The 16,782-nt window shown below is 45.2% G+C and overlaps 1 protein-coding gene across 1 annotated transcript; it reads right to left on the reverse strand.

The window, feature by feature from the left end:
• Positions 1 to 206: 206 nt before the first annotated feature.
• LOC119400816 (arylsulfatase B) lies at positions 207 to 4,073 on the reverse strand. Its single transcript, XM_037667753.2, has 3 exons — positions 3,746 to 4,073; positions 1,900 to 2,345; positions 207 to 341 (listed from the first exon to the last, which is right to left on the reverse strand). Exons 1-3 carry the CDS (start codon positions 4,071 to 4,073, stop codon positions 207 to 209), a joined length of 909 nt encoding a protein of 302 aa, XP_037523681.1.
• Between the last annotated feature and the right edge of the window lie 12,709 nt (positions 4,074 to 16,782).

Genomic DNA, 16,782 nt, shown 5'->3' on the forward strand with positions numbered 1-16,782 from the left:
GCTGACGGGAAGCGACACTAGCATCCATGTGAACAAGGAGCTGCTCTCTTTATTCTCAAGTACTAGTGAAGAATGATGTTCTACTTGCAGGAATTTTTATTGAACTTCAGACGCTGTTGAACAACTCGAGATCATTTCCCATGGCTGTATATTTGTTGAATAATGAGCTTGACATGTGTATAACGTTAATGTGTATAAACAATGTTTTAAGGATCTGGCATCCACGGTGCCCACGTTCCGTTGTGGTTCTCGGGATAGCTTAAGGGGTCACGAGGTTTGCTCAACGCAGGAGTTGCGACAGATCGGTAGTAATCCAGACGTTTCTTCAAGGCCGACACGATCTGAAAGATGCGGGAGAAAGACGACGGACGCTCAGTTCTGCGGGATGTCGCGGAGAATTTGTATGAAATGTTTAGTTTGGTTTATTTCTGTCAAACAAGCATCTTTTGCATACGTGTTTGAGGCATGTGGGAGTAAAAATCCGCTGCAGAAAGCAGTTTGACAAAGCTCCCATATCCCTTGAGCGCGTGGCAGTGCAGGGAAGAAAACACAGAGTACACTGATCAAACAGAAAATTACAGTGTCATCGCGACAAGCAGTTAGTAAGCAACATATTGTCATGATTCTGTTGTAATATAATAGCAATATGCGGCATTTATGTCGGACACATTTCCAGCCGTCAAAAAAAGAATACGGCACTCTTTCAGATGGTACTATATTGTGTCATAAAAATAGCTCTCGTGCCTTTTTATTAGAGGAAGAAAATAAATAAAAAAGAAATTTTTAGAGAAATTATCCCCGACAGCCGAGTTGCGAGCTATGATTCGAACTGTCGAACTATCCAGCCTCGGTTCGTCAGCTTTCCGGTCAGATTAGACGGTGGTCTGACCATGTATGAAAAAGGCCTTGATGTAGGCCTTACTTACTTTATTTGCTTATTTATACACGCTGTGTCAGGGCTATCGCGTGAGTGGGATCAGTGAAGTAGCGTAAATAAAACAAACAGAAAAATTATTTTAATGCAGTTTGGGATAGGTTATTGAACATTGAACACAGGTGCGTACTGTGCTTTTATATGGGTTCTGTTAAAACGAGAACTTACCAAATTCAGGACTCTCTCTCTCTCTCTCTCTCTCTCTCTCTCTCTCTCTCTCTATATATATATATATATATATATATATATATATATATATATATATATATATATATATATATATATATATATATATATATATATATATATATATATATATACGAAGTTACGAAAGCAACACAAGGAATTAGTGATCATGTGCAGAAACTTTCCTGCTTCATTCCGATAACGCGGAAGTATGGTTAGAGGTTCAATGAATGCAGTGCTTTGTCGGCAAAGAGCTGTGACTGTATGTGTTTTCTTTGCACATACGTGCTCAAAGGAACGCCTTTCGCACTGTGTGTATGGAACAGGCCGCATAGGCGTATTCAAAACGGGACAAATAAATGAAGTTGTGATATATGTAGCGGGACGAATTCCTGTTCAGCCAGATCTCTTGCTGAGAAACTCGACTCTATCCGTATCTTCGCTTCGCCGAGTGCATGTCAAGTTTTAATGAGATCGCAATCATGCAGACGTCCGAGGCACGCTTGCGTTCTTCGAGCTATAGCTAAAAATAAAATTCAGTCCCTATACTTATCTCGTGCATGCAAGTGGAAATAAGCTTATCTTAAGATACACATACTTTGCGATAACAAGAATGTTTCTGAAACGGCTACGTGCCTATTTTTCTTTTTTCATTCGCTCCATCTCTCTGTCTCTTTCTCTCTCTCTCTCTCCCGATACACTGCAATGCCTCACACATTTGATAAGAGGTCACAGGCTAGTTCCTAATCACGCCATAGTGGTCCGTTTGCGATACACACCTCCGGGTGGTCAGCTGCGAGATTGTTTAACTCGCACGGATCCTTCTCGATGTCGAACAGGAACACCTTGTCATCTGGGGAAAAGTGCTCAGTAGCGTCTTCCCCGCAGGTGAGCCTCGCCCTCTGCCTCCAGTCACTGGGGAACTCCAAGCGATCCGTGTTGTAGAATTTCCTCAGCGCCTCGGCGGCCCTGGAGCGAGCGAGCAGCTCGTCGACGTCGTTGAAGGGACGACGTCCACCCGTCGTTCGGTAGCGTTCGTTGTCGGCAGCCGAGGCGTCGAGCACCAGCTTGTATTGCGAGTTGCGGATGGCCGCCACGGAGGACTCCTCCGGATCCAGGGGGTCTATGTTGTAGAGAAGTTCGGTGCGAGGGGAACCCGTTCCGTTCGACAGGTAGTCCCACATATCGAGTCCGTCCACGTTCTCTAAGCTCGATACGTCGCCGCCTGAGAAGAGAGAGAATAAGAGTAGAGAGAGAAGTTCAAGGTAGTATGGAGGATTCAAGCGATTAGAAGTAGTGGAACAATGAGCAATGTCGCCGGAGCCAACGTCTGGACAGGGAGACCTTGCCAAGGGGTCTCATAATAATATCTACGGTTTTGCGTGCCAAAACGTGTACATTGCGCTTAAGCCAGCTAGGTGACGCAACTAATCCATTAAACTAGAAATTCATCCCATAGATTCGTATATGGTCGAACACGTTATCTATTCCAACCCATAATCAGTTTCTCTTTAGCTCGTGTTCACTAAATCGTCTTATTTGTGAGACCAGCGCCTTTCTCACTGAGACATTAGTCATGTCGAAAATGGAGTGTGTTACTTCAATCTGTGACTTCCACTCTTCTACACTCAAGATTCCTAGCGAAACCATTCAGCTTGGTTGATTGTTGCTAACTATTCTCGTAGAAACCGTATTACGGCAACAGAGAGAGAGAGAGAATAAAATTTTTCATTTGATGTTGCGTGAGAAGATCGGTGAATGGGATCCTTAGTTCGGGATCCCATTGGCGCGGGCCGCTGTCCTCGCACGTTTCACGAGGGCCTCTTGGCTCCTCGGATCCGAGCTGGACAGAACTGCCTCCCACACGTTTATGTTTGGTTCTGTCCTGGGTTGCATGGGTGGATTGTGTGTACATTCCAAACCATGTTGTACAGGGTGGTTGTTTTATCGTCGCAGAACCTGCACTATGGTGCGTGTGTGTCGGCATCGATCTTAGTATGTACGGCAATAGAAGCTTCCCTTGGCCTCCCTTTCCTTTCTGACAGAAGGAAGTAGAACCGGTGACGTCATTTTCACAGAATCTTCTTTACGAATCTTGAGCTGAACCGAACATTGTTCCCTTCCCCTTGCTACCTTTCATCAACCATAGCCTCGAAGTTTAAGTGCCATTGTACCAAAGCAACATGTACTTTCACTCGTTCATGCCGGCGACATCATAGGAATTGAATCATCCCCCTGCTTTAATCGTCAGCGATCCGGATCATATGTACGTCAAGCCTGCCATATTGACCATGTAGTCTGCTCCTCGCTCTAACATCGTAAATATTAGTGTAGTTGAATTAGTTAATTATCAGTAAATGGGGCTCATAAATAATGTATGCTATTCCTATATAACGCACTATTCATAGGTCATGAATAGGGTTCAATTTATGGTCATGGCGGCCGCATCTTAATGGGTGCGAAAACGAAATATGCCAGCCTACTTCGCTTTAAGTGCGTGCCGATTATCCCCAAGCGGTCCGGTGTAATCTGGTGTCCCCCACTATGACACGCCTCATAATCGTATTGTTGCCTTAACACATAAAACCCCACAGCAACAACAATTTGAATTGTGTGATCACTGACCGGCGAGTCTGTAGAACGTAGTAAACCAGTCGGTGAGGTGCATCAGCTGGTTGGACACCCTCTGCTTCTCCTTGAGCAGGGGACTCCAGACAAAGGCAGGAACCTTGGTCGAGCCTTCCCACACCGACATCTTCAGACCGCGCAGTGGCCAGTTGAAGCTGCGGCTCGAGTGGTCACCGAACGGCGTACCGCCGTTGTCGCTGCTGAACAGAACGACGGAGTTGTCCAGCATGCCTGCTTCTTGGAGCGTCTCGAACAGCTTTCCGACGGATTCGTCCACGGTGTCGATCATGCCTGCAATGGTGACAGAGAGTGCACTGCCTGTCATACCCAGGGCGAAATGTCTATATTTTCTGCACTTTCATGTGAAATCTCGCAGCCAATCTAAGAAAAAAAAGGAGTATATGTTACGCTATTCCGGGTGTCCTGATTTTCCGCGTATATGACTCTCTCTAAAGAGACACGCTATCTCTCTTTTGGTTTCCACGACTCTCCGACGAGAGTATAATGATCTCTAAAGAGAGTTCACGTGTCTCCTTAAAGGGAGTCATATACGTGGCAAGTCAGGGCTCAAAAAAAGAGTCAAATGACTCTTTTTTTTTTCTTAAATTGTTTCGAGTGGGTTGTCGCAGAAGTAAAAAAAATCCGGCAGATCCCACGCACTGTGGGAATCGATGTAATGCGAAGCAGCCAGCAAAGAGCTGCATACATCGCCTTGTTGGTCTTCGAGCCAAATAAAATCATTCACGCCATGGCATTTAGTTCACCATATATCGCATGTTTACCGTACACGCATGCATGCACAATCTGGCATATACGATGCTAATGAAACGTATATTCTGCCATATACAATGCAGGACCTGTCATCTATGTTGATCACGCACTCGTGTCATGCAATACCAATTTTGGTGTATATCCAGTTAACAAAACGTCCGGAAGCACACCATAACATTGTCATGTAAATGATACCGTACATGACATGGTTGACATCATTCACATGTTAGGAGCTGTCGTTTATCTTCGTCATACAGTCACATGGCGCAATACCAGTTTTGGTGCATATTAAACGAGCGAAATGGCCGCGAGTGCACCATGAGTATGGCATGTATATCATGTCATACATGACATGTATATCATGGTTTTCATGTTACCACCTGTCCTTTATGTTCTTCATACAGTCACATCGCGCAATACCAATTTTGGTGTGCATCAAGCGAGCGAAACGGCCGCGAGTGCACCATGAGCGTGGCATGTAAATCATGCCATACATGACATTCATGTCATGGTTTTTATGTTATCATCTGTCACTTAGGTTCATCATACAGTCGCGTCGCGCAATACCAATTTTGGTGCATATCAAGATAGCGAAACGGCCGCTATTGGACAATGAGTGTGGCATGTAAATCATGTCGTAAATGATATGCCTATCATGATTCCCACGTTAGAACCTGTCATTTATGTTCGTCATACAGTCACATGGCGCAATACCAATTTTGGTTTATATCAAACGAGCGAAACGGCCACAAGTGCGTCATGAGCGTGGCATGTAAATCATGTCGTACATGTCATGCATGTCATGATTTTCATGTTACAACCTCTCATTCACGTTCGTCATACAGTCGCGTCGCGCAATACCAATTTTGGTGCATATCCAACTAGTGAAAAGACCGCGAATGCACCATGAACGTGACATGTAAATCATGACATACATGACATGCATGTCATGGTTTTCATGTTACCACCTGTATTTCATGTTCTTCATACACTCACATCGCGCAATGCTACTTTTTGTGTATATAAATCCAGCGAAACGGCCGCGAGTGCGCCATGAGCGTGGCATGTAAATCATGTCGTACCTGACATGCATGTCATGATCTTCATGTTACCACGTGTCAGTTACGTTCGTCATACAGAAATGTCTCGTCATACCAGTTTTCGTATATATTTATTCATTTAAACGGCCGCGGGCGCTCCTAGACCATGTTATGTAAATCATGCTGCACATGACATGCGTGTCATTATTTGCACGTTAGGACCTGTCATTATGTTCATCATGAACTCTTGTCACGCGATACCAATTTTCGTACATATGAAATTAACGGAACGGCTGCAAGAGCCTCAAGGTCATGGAATGTAAATCATGCTGTTGATGACATGCATGCCATGATTTCATGTTATGACCTGTCATTTATGTTCGTTGTACGGTCGTGTTGTGCCATAAAAATTTGGTGTACACCCATTAACGAAATGGCCAGAGAGCACAAAGTCGTAGGCGGCTAGATAGATAGATAGATAGATAGATAGATAGATAGATAGATAGATAGATAGATAGATAGATAGATAGATAGATAGATAGATAGATAGATAGATAGATACGCTCAAAGTAGCTGAAGTTCGCTAAAAATGCTTCGCATTTAAAAAGCCGGCGCAGAGTTCTTAAAAAGTATGTGAGCATCAGCGCAGTTCATTCACTTTTTATGTGCGAGAGGCTTCGTGTACTGTTTTCTAGATTCAGTTGCTCAGTATAATTTTATATTTTCCCAAGTTTCCCCGTCGTTGCACAGACGTTTTACACCTAACACCAGTACGTGGCCTGTGGTGCCAACCAGTATTAAATGCGAAGCATTTCTTAGCGAACATCTGCGAGTTTGAGCGTATCTATCTATCTATCTATCTATCTATCTATCTATCTATCTATCTATCTATCTATCTATCTATCTATCTATCTATCTATCTATCTATCTATCTATCTATCTATCTATCTATCTATCTATCTATCTATCTATCTATCTATCTATCTATCTATCTATCTATCTATCTATCTATCTATCTATCTATCTAGCCGTCTACGAATTTGGGCTCTCCTTGCCGTTTCGTTAATAGGATATACACCAAAATTGGTATGGCGTAAAGTGACTTTATGACGAACATAAATGACAGGTCATAACACGAAATTCATGAATTCCATGTCATGAACGACATGATTTACATGCCACTGTTTTGGTGCTCTTGCGGCAGTTTCGTTAGTTTGATATATACCAAAATTGGTATGGCGTGACGATAGTGTATGACGAACACAAGTGACAGGTCCTAACGTGCATATCATGACACGCATGTCATAAACAGCATGATTTACATTCGACGCTCATGGTGCGCTCGCGGCAGTTTCGCTAACTTGATATACGCCAAAATTGGTATCGCACGACGTGACTGTGTGACGAACACAAACAACAGGTGGTAACATGAAAATCATGACACGCATGTCATGCACAGTATGACTTACGTGCCACGCTCATGGCGCGCTGGCGGCCGTTTCGCTAGCTTGATATACACCAAAATTGGTATCGCATGACGTGACTGTGTGACGAAAACAAATAACAGGTGGTACCATGGAAATCATGACACGCATGTCATGCACAGTATGACTTACGTGCCATGCTCATGGCGCACTGGCAGCCGTTTCGCTAGCTTGATATACACCAAAATTGTTATCTCGCCACGTTTATCTGTGACGAACATAAATAACACGAATTAACATGAAAATCATGACACGCGTATCATGTACAGCATGATTTACATTCCACGATCATGGTGCGCTCGCGGCCGTTTCGCTTGCTTGATATACACCAAAATTGGTATCGCGCGACGTGACTGTGTGACGAATACAAACAACAGGTGGTAACATGAAAATCATGACACGCATGTCATGCACAGTATGACTTACGTGCCACGCTCATGGCGCGCTGGCGGCCGTTTCGCTAGCTTGATATACACCAAAATTGGTATCGCATGACGTGACTGTGTGACGAAAACAAATAACAGGTGGTACCATGGAAATCATGACACGCATGTCATGCACAGTATGACTTACGTGCCACGCTCATGGCGCACTGGCGGCCGTTTCGCTAGCTTGATATACACCAAAATTGTTATCTCGCCACGTTTATCTGTGACCAACACAAATAACAGGTGGTAACATGAAAATCATGACACGCATGTCATGCACAGTATGACTTACGTGCCACGCTCATGGCGCGCTGGTGGCCATTTCGTTAGCTTGATATACACAAAAATTGTTATCTCGCGACGTAACTGTGTGACGAACATAAATAACAGGAATTAACATGAAAATCATACCACGCATATCATGTACAGCATGATTTACATTCCACGATCATGGCGCGCTGGCGGCCGTTTCGCTAGCTTGATATACACCAAAATTCGTATCGCATGACGTGACTGTGTGACGAAAACAAATAACAGGTAGTACCATGAAAATCATGACACGCATGTCATGCACAGCATGACTTACGTGCCACGCTCATGGCGCGCTGGTGGCCGTTTCGCTAGCTTGATATTGGTACATCGCGACGTAACTGTGTGACCAACATAAATAACAGGAGTTAACATGAAAATAATGACACGCATGTCATGTGCAGTATGACTTACTCCCACGCTCGTGGTGCTGGCGGCCGTTTCGCTAGCTTGATATACACCAAAATTGGTATCTCGCGACGTGACTGTGTGACGAACATAAATAACAGGTGGTAACACGAAAATCATGACATGCATGTCATGTAGGGTATGATTTAGATGCCACGCTCATGGTGCACTCCCGGCCACTTTGTTTACTTGATATATACCTAAATTGGTATGGCATGACAAGAGTGCGTGACGAATATAAATAGCAGGTCACGCATCGTATATATGTAGCAGAATATATGTTTCATTAGCATGACATATACCAGATTATACACGCATGCATGTATGACAATCTCGCGATATATAGCGAACTAGATGTCACGACATGAATGACTTCATAAGCCTCAATGACAAACAAGACGATGTATGCAACTCTTTGCTGGCTGCTTCGCATTACCTCGATTCCCACACTGCGTGGGATCTTCCGATTTTTTGTGTTTAGATTTAATCCCTGCCCAACAAAACGTTTCGTATTGTGCGCGTATATCTTCAATGGAAAAGAGAATGCATGTTCGAGTACTTTCGAATACGTAGGATGATTCTTAGCGGCCGCGTTTTGGGTGTCTTAAAGGCGTGCGTACGATCGCCCTTTTACTTCATCAACATGGACTCATTCATTTTGTTGTTTGTGCATACCTAAATTCCTTTAGCATTTTTGTACCGCGAGTGAAGCCACAGAACACACACATGAGTGATGTCAGCGCAGCTCCTATGTGCATTTAATAAGCTACTAAAATGTGAAAGACGTGTTTTGAGAGCAGCATTTGAACTCCCATTTAGTGTCCAAGGCTGATGCTTTAACCAATAGGCCATTGGCACATGCCTCATAACAGGCCCGTAGCCGGAGGGGGGGGGGTACTTGGCGCCCCTGCCCCAAAATTCTGGTGGAGGGGGGTGCTTTGCCGAAAATAAATAATGAAAATAGGCGTTTTTCTAAAATAGCGAAGGTCTTCAGCAAGTTACCCCTTCCCCGAAAAAAAAAAAATCCTGGCTACGGGCCTGCCTCATAAGGTATTATAGAACACCTCGAACATCTCGCATTCAGATGCTTGCCGAGTTTTCCACAACGGCGATAATTGCGTTGAGAATTTTCTTCGTGCAAGCCAACGCGCTGAGGCGCTTGGTGCGTTTTCACAACGCTGATGTCAACATGATGTTGACATCATGAGCCAACGTGATGTCAAGTCGTCGTTCAATCAGGTGCGATTGCATATAGGCACGTTAAGGAACAATTCACTAAATGTAATGTTATTCACGTTGACTGTGATAGCCGTCATCAGCAGTTTCTGGTGAAGCATTTCTTCTTCGAAAAAATTCAGTTTTGGCACCTTTCACTCGCCTCTGGTCCATATAAATGCTGGACAACCAGAAAATTAATATATATCCTTTTTCCGTGTCCCTATGGCTGCACTTCACGTCAATTTTAGTTTTATGTGACTGGACCATTTGTGTGGCATGATATCTGCTTCTTATCTGCATCATATTTGGTGTACGCGCATGCCTGCATTTGATCTGAAACGCAGTGTTATGTGACTGGACTGTATATTGTGCTGTCTTTCGTGTCGCTATTTATTAGACTCCGTGCTTTTGCGATTTTTATGGAGTGACTGACTATCAGAAACTCTCTTTAGATGTGAGTTTATATATTTTTACGCCGCAGTGATCTTCACTAATTCTATTATACGTGAAAAAGAGTAGTCTCTGATATATTAAAGCGTGAACATCTCCAAAACATCACATAAAAAAGTCACAGTCTCGCCTTAAGAACGAAGCAATGAATGCGATAGCAACACATTAGAATGTTATACGAAGTAAGGCTAGCGGCTCACTCCTGTAGGAATCGCGGCCGTTGTAGCGAGCGAAGTGACCTTCGTGGAGCCTATGGCTTCAACGCTCACTTTGCGTTGAGAGCGCAACGCGTGAAAGAGGGTGAGCCATTTGCTGATCTCCTCTAAAGATACGCTCGTTACCACGGGTAACCACGCCTTCTAAGTCAAACTACGCATTTCCTCCCGGAGGGACACAGCCCCCCTCCGGCTCCTATCTCCATGCACCTTTCGCGCGAAGAAAGGCAGGCGGGACGTTTCCTCTCTGCCTGAGCAGCGATCGACATCAGCCCTCACCCGCTTTCACTCGCACATAGGACTTACGACGCGCAGGGCGACGTTATCGATGTGGACTTTGTGCGGAACATCACGGCGGCGCCGACGGCGACGGCGTAATGCCGCCAACAGTGCCCATATAGCTGCTATAACAATAAAAAAAAAGCGCCAGGCCTGCGCGGAAAGCGCAACACAGTCACAGCGAAAGCGGGAAGAGCGGCATTTCTAGAGCCCGTTGTAAACTCTCTTGCGGCTACTAATACAAGTACACTAGCAAGGTACCCACTACGCCATGAATTATAATTTCTGTGAGGTTGGGAAGCACTGACTACGCCACTATTCATCATTTTGCGGAGAAGCGAGGTACCCGCTGCACGTCTGTAAGTCATTATGTGCACTTTGTTGATGCGGCGACTGATGACGATGAAGAATTATGGCTGAGCCCTTTGTAATGGGTTGGAAGCTTTACACGACCCACTATTTACGTAATTCGCATTGTGTGACGCCTGCGGTCACTGTTTCACTCTCCCACCACGCTCTATAACATGCGTTAACGTGAGAAAGAGAGCGAAAGAGGCAAAGAACTTTATTGAGGGTATCAACTTGAGCTTGTTGGCATGGCTTCATCTTCGGAAACAGCGCGAGCACACGGGACAAGAAAGACAGACAGGACTTTGCGCTGTCAGACAGACAGACAGGACAGCGCAAAGTCCTGTCTGTCTTTCTTGTCCCGTGTGCTCGCGCTGTTTCCGAAGAAGGAACTTTATTGAGACCTTGAGTAAATTGATCATGGGGGCCTTATGGACTTCCTTGGCAACCAATAGAAATGCACTTGCGAGGAAACCACTACGCTATAAATCATGATAATTTTGTGAAGTATGGGAGCAGCAACTATGACATTTTTCGTCATTCTGCGGAGAACCGTGGTATGCGGTAAACACCTGTAATGCGTTATGTGCACTTGGTTGATGCTGTGACTGATGACGATGAAGAATTATGGCAGAGCGCTTTGTAATAGGTTGGAAGCATTCAACAACCCACTCGTTGCGCAATTCGCATTGTGTGACGCCTGGTTACAGCATTCGCGTTGTGTGACGCCTGGTAGTTATTTTACTCTTCTACCACGCTATATTACGCCCCGCCACGGTGGTCTAGTGGTTATGGCGCTCGACTGCTGACCCGACGGTCGCGGGATCGAATCCCGGCCGCGGTGGCTGCATTTTCAATGGAGGCGAAAATGTTTGAGTCCCGTGTACGTAAGTGCACGTTAGAGAACCCCATGTGGTCGAAATTTCCGGAGCCCTCCACTACGGCGTCTCTCATAATCATATCGTGGGTTTTGGGACGTTAAATCCCAGATACTACTACTTCTAACGCTATATTACATATGTCAATGTGGTTTCCTTCCCGACATGAAGCCTGTGTAGGGTCTTTTGCAAAGCAGTTTCAAGCACCGGCATGGCCCTGAGGTAGAATACCGGACTACCACGCAGAGGGCCCAGGTCCGAACTCCGTTCCATCTCGGATATTTTTCTTATTTCGTTTATTTTTTTCTTATTTCACGCGATAGCGGTTACGGACACCGGCGGCGGACAACTACGGCGCCAAAAACGGCCGTTGAGAAGATCTCGTAACAGCTTTCGTTGCAAAATGACTACCCGAAGATACTGTCACATTGCTCAGAACGTCAGATGTAGTTCTTTTAGTTGTATGTTTCGCGTGAGGCCGTTTGCTGGTTTGCGCACCAAAATGGGAATTTTTTTTTGTTGAGTCTTACCTGCAAAGAGAGTCCTCTTTTCTTCTCCAATGTATGGAAACTTCATTACATTTCGTGCCGGTGCTTGCAGAGGGTCAACGCCTCCAGAACATGCGGCGCTTGGTAAGCCACGTAAAGAAATAATGGCTGTGAAAGGGAGATATTTGTTTTGACATTCCACAAAAGTTTCCTAAGTGCCTTGTCTCAATGGGCTCGTGAAGGGGCATTCAATAGAATTATTCTATTCGTTAATATGACAGTGTTATTCTAATACAGTATTATTCTAATACTAATTTTCCTTGCTGATTTTCCAGTAATATATTGGTCACACTAAACAGGAAAATAATTGAAAAATAAGAGCAAAAGTATGTTTTTGAGAGATCGGGCGCTGACACCCCAGCGTCGTTTACGTCACTGTTACACCATGAATTTCACTCAGTGTTTCCTAGTTTTCATACTTCAGCCATCGCATACCAACAGAAATGTCACTGGAACTTGCGGAGTTCAGTCTTTGGATCATTCAGAGCGCATTACAGCACTTAGAAAAATCTTGGACCTCCCGGAGAAGTGGTGCTGGATCCCCGCGCCCCTTGCTGGAAAATTTTTCTGAGATTCAAGCGGTTCATTACCCTACCAATCTCGGAACAACATTTGTTACTGGATTAAACATTCATGTGAAAGACAGTCTGCGGACCGTCACAGCTTCAAGGGGAAAGGAGTTTTCGGAGAGAAGGTGGTGTTCACCTTGCAAAAGCGCTGGGGTTCAGAAGCAATAACTGGTGATCAGTCAAAATAATCAACATATGCATAATGTCATTTTCGGCATATTTAGTCCACTTGCAGGACGAAGACCTCTCCCATTGATCTCCACTTTACCCTATCGACACGCAGGTCGCGCGATCGAATCCCGGCCGTGGCGGCCACGTTTTCGATAGAGGCGAAAATGCTTGAGGCCCGTGTACTTAGATTTAGGTGCATGTTAAAGAACCCCAGGTGGTCAAAATTTCCGGAGCCCTCCACTACGGCGTCTCTCATAATCATGTCATGGTTTTGGGACGTTAAACCCCATCAATTATTGTTAGTTTCTCTACCCTGTGCGAGCCGATTCCATTTTAGCCCCGCGTGCTTCTTTAGTTCGTCACTCTCTTCATTCCTCGACTACATTTCGCATCCCTTGGTAACCATGCTGTTGCTATCCAGCTGTTGTCTCTCCTACGCAATACGTGTTCAGCCAAGGTCCACTTCTTTCGCTTGATATCTACTAGAATATCTACTATCCCGGTTCTTTCCCTGACCATTTTCCCGTCCTCCGATCTCAATAATGTTAGTGCTATCACTATCCATTCCATTGCGCTCTGCAGGTCCTTAACTTTTCCTCTAGTAGCTTTGTTATCCTCCATGTTTCAGCCTCATATGTTAGAACTGGCAGCGTGCAATTTATTCGATAACGTCTAATAAACAGGAAAAATATAACAAGGAAGTACCCGTAAATTTTATTAAAAAGACATTTGCGAAGGAATAACAAAGTGTGAGAGGCCGTTATTCAATGCTCCAACATCTCTTTGCCAGAGTAGGGGAGCTTTGCCAAAGAAAGCTCTCTTTGCCAGTGTAGGGGAGCATTGCCAAAGAAAGTTCTCTTTGCCAGTGTAGGGGAGCTTTGTCAAGAAGCTCTCTTTGCCAGTGTAGGGGAGCTTTGAGAAAGCTCTCTTTGCCAGTGTAGGGCAGCTTTGCCAAAGAAAGCTCTCTTTGCCAGTGTAGGGGAGCATTGCCAAAGAAAGCTCTCTTTGCCAGTGTAGGGGAGCTTTGCCAAAGAAAGCTCTCTTTGCCAGAGTAGGGGAGCTTTGCCAAAGAAAGCTCTCTTGCCAGTGTAGGGGAGCATTGCCAAAGAAAGCTCTCTTTGCCAGTGTAGGGGAGCTTTGTCAAAGAAAGCTCTCTTTGCCAGGGTAGGGGAGCTTTGAGAAAGCTCTCTTTGCCAGTGTAGGGCAGCTTGCCAAGAAAGCTCTCTTTGCCAGTGTAGGGGAGCATTGCAAAGAAAGCTCTCTTTGCCAGTGTAGGGGAGCTTGCCAAAGAAAGCTCTCTTTGCCAGAGTAGGGGAGCTTTGGCCAAAGAAAGCTCTCTTTGCCAGTGTAGGGGAGCTTTGCCAAAGAAAGCTCTCTTTGCCAGTGTAGGGGAGCTTTGTCAAAGAAAGCTCTCTTTGCCAGTGTAGGGGAGCTTTGAGAAAGCTCTCTTTGCCAGTGTAGGGCAGCTTTGCCAAAGAAAGCTCTCTTTGCCAGTGTAGGGGAGCATTGCCAAAGAAAGCTCTCTTTGCCAGTGTAGGGGAGCATTGCCAAGAAAGCTCTCTTTGCCAGAGTAGGGGAGCTTTGCCAAAGAAAGCTCTCCTTGGCAGTGTAGGGGGAGCATTGCCAAAGAAAGCTCTCTTTGCCAATGTAGGGGAGCTTTGTCAAAGAAAGCTCTCTTTTCCAGTGTAGGGGAGCTTTGAGAAAGCTCTCTTTGCCAGTGTAGGGCAGCTTTGCCAAAGAAAGCTCTCTTTGCCAGTGTAGGCCAGCTTTGCCAAAGAAAGCTCTTTTTGCCAGTGTAGGAGAGGAGTATCCAGGAGCTACACGGTCGACCTGCCTTTCCTATGCCTTCTTTTTCTCTCTCTCTCTTCCTAGTTACGTCCAAATTACTAGCTGACTGCTTGTAACCACCCAATCTGAAGTGGCGAGGCTTTAAAGATCACCATGATTATCGCGAGGCGAGTGCCTAGACTGCCCTTAAATCTGTCGTCGATCGTCCTCACCTTCCGCCGGTTCCGTATGATTTCCGGGCCCTTTCAGTGAACAACGTTGTGGAATACTTTCCGCTGTCTCTCCATCTGGGCTCATCGTTGAACCAGAAGTCAAGACCCGTGTGGTTCTCCTGCGAAACCACTATAAAGGTGCGATCCTTCTGTACACCACTGAACCACACCATATACTGCGGTTGTTGAAGCGGTACGTCTGTATTTTTGCAGTTTTCCGGAGAAGTATTAGGCTTAATGATGCGAAGGTCTGAGAACGTAAACAGCGCGCGGTGCCAAACACAGGCATCAGAGAGACACACTGTGCAGAAGGGACATTATCTGGCTGAAAAAGCTCGGATCGTATATAGAGCGCCAATACAATTTGCGTAAACTGTGCTTCAACTAGTAGGGTTTCCTGAATACAAAAAGAGTAAAAACAAAACAGCATATAAATATAAAGGTAAGCATCACGAATAATAATTTGTTGGCACAATAAAAAACGCTTACATCGATATACAGGGTGTTTTTTTTGGATAATACAGATTTTTTATAAGAATCCTATGACAGTAAGCCTCTTTCTCTTTTCGCGCACGCACTCCGCGTCGAGGCGGAAAAGCTTTCCCGCAGTTAAAATGACACTGTTACCACTATTTAACAAAAACGCGTTAATTAACTTTTCATTATTTACTTGGGGCAAGTGTTTATATTAGAAAGTTGCAGTGTGTACCAATTTATGGCATACCTATTTTTTACAAATCATAAAAGTTGCACCTAGTTCGAGCTATTCTTCATCGAATATCAAGGGCGAAATCGAAACTGGTCGCAAAGCGCGCACGAAGCGTGGCCGTTCTGCTGCGTCGGACCGGAGCTACGAGTCACAATGGAGCGACGAAATTTGAATGAAGACGCGCCGCGGTGGTATGTTTTCGTGAAAAGCTGCAAAGCCACCTCACTTGTGCCTGTGCATTGCCTTATTTTCGCGCGTAGTGTTTGGCTCTTCTCCGTTTCTTTCAAACTGTGCTGAAGAAAACCGCGATATCAACCTTTTCTCTGTCTGGTAAGTATAAAATTCAGGGCTGCCACTTCGGCGATTCTTCTTGCAGACACGCGAAAAAGTTGTTCGCGCCCCTTTATAGTTTAAGAAAGAAACACATCACTACCCATCGCGCACAAAGATTAAGCTGTCTATTTGTGTATTTCAGAATGCTACCTATTCTTCTGTCCAGATTGTGCTTGTGCGCGCCTTCATTCGAATTTCTTCACTTCTCTGTCACGTGCCGTCCCCGTAATCATTTAAAGGGGGCGCCAATTCCGCCCCATACCTTAACCCAGTTGGACGTGTGTAATTATTTAATATGCAGGGTTACTTATAACGAGATCACCAAGCACTCTTACCTAGGGCGCAGGGTATTCCCCTTGCCACTTTCTAGATTAAACATGCCACAGGCGGTTACGTTAAGGCTTCTGCAGACATGGATGTGCCCTAACCCGGTCGTCATGAATAAATAATACAGACTGTGAGATTTCAGTCTATTGTAGTAAGTGTGGGGGTTCGCTCGATTTAGATCACGTGCTTTGGCGCTGCTCGGCGTTGGCTGGTGGTGGTTCTCAAGGTGAACAGTGGTGGCAGCTAATGCTGCACAGTGACGCACTGGCGGACCAACTCAGGGCTCTCCAGAGGGCCCGTGTGGCGGCAGAGGGGCTTGGCCTCTCTGTCCCGACGTGAGAGCTGCCCGTATCAGTCCCGGAGTGAATCCTCAGGACATCAATAAAGTTATTCATACCATACCATGGTCACGCATGTTTTTTTGACGACAATGGTGGACGAGGAACCCTCATGCTGCATTCAAAGAACTGTTTTACTTCCCATCTCTACCTCCGTAAAGGCGGGGACCAATAACAGGCCGTTGTAAGACACGTCATCGCTTCCTTTTCA

Source organism: Rhipicephalus sanguineus, chromosome 7 (genome assembly GCF_013339695.2).
Source record: "Rhipicephalus sanguineus isolate Rsan-2018 chromosome 7, BIME_Rsan_1.4, whole genome shotgun sequence".
NCBI lineage: Eukaryota > Metazoa > Arthropoda > Arachnida > Ixodida > Ixodidae > Rhipicephalus > Rhipicephalus sanguineus.

Bases quoted from the DNA above. Each gene is read 5' to 3' on its own strand.
- LOC119400816 (XM_037667753.2), bottom strand. From the start codon at position 4,073: ATGACAGGCAGTGCACTCTCTGTCACCATTGCAGGCATGATCGACACC. The intron at 2,346-3,745 runs GTCAGTGATCAC...CTCTCTTCTCAG, and splicing joins TACGTTCTACAGACTCGCCG to GCGGCGACGTATCGAGCTTA. The intron at 342-1,899 runs GTGTGTATCGCA...CGCATCTTTCAG, and splicing joins TCGCAGCTGACCACCCGGAG to ATCGTGTCGGCCTTGAAGAA.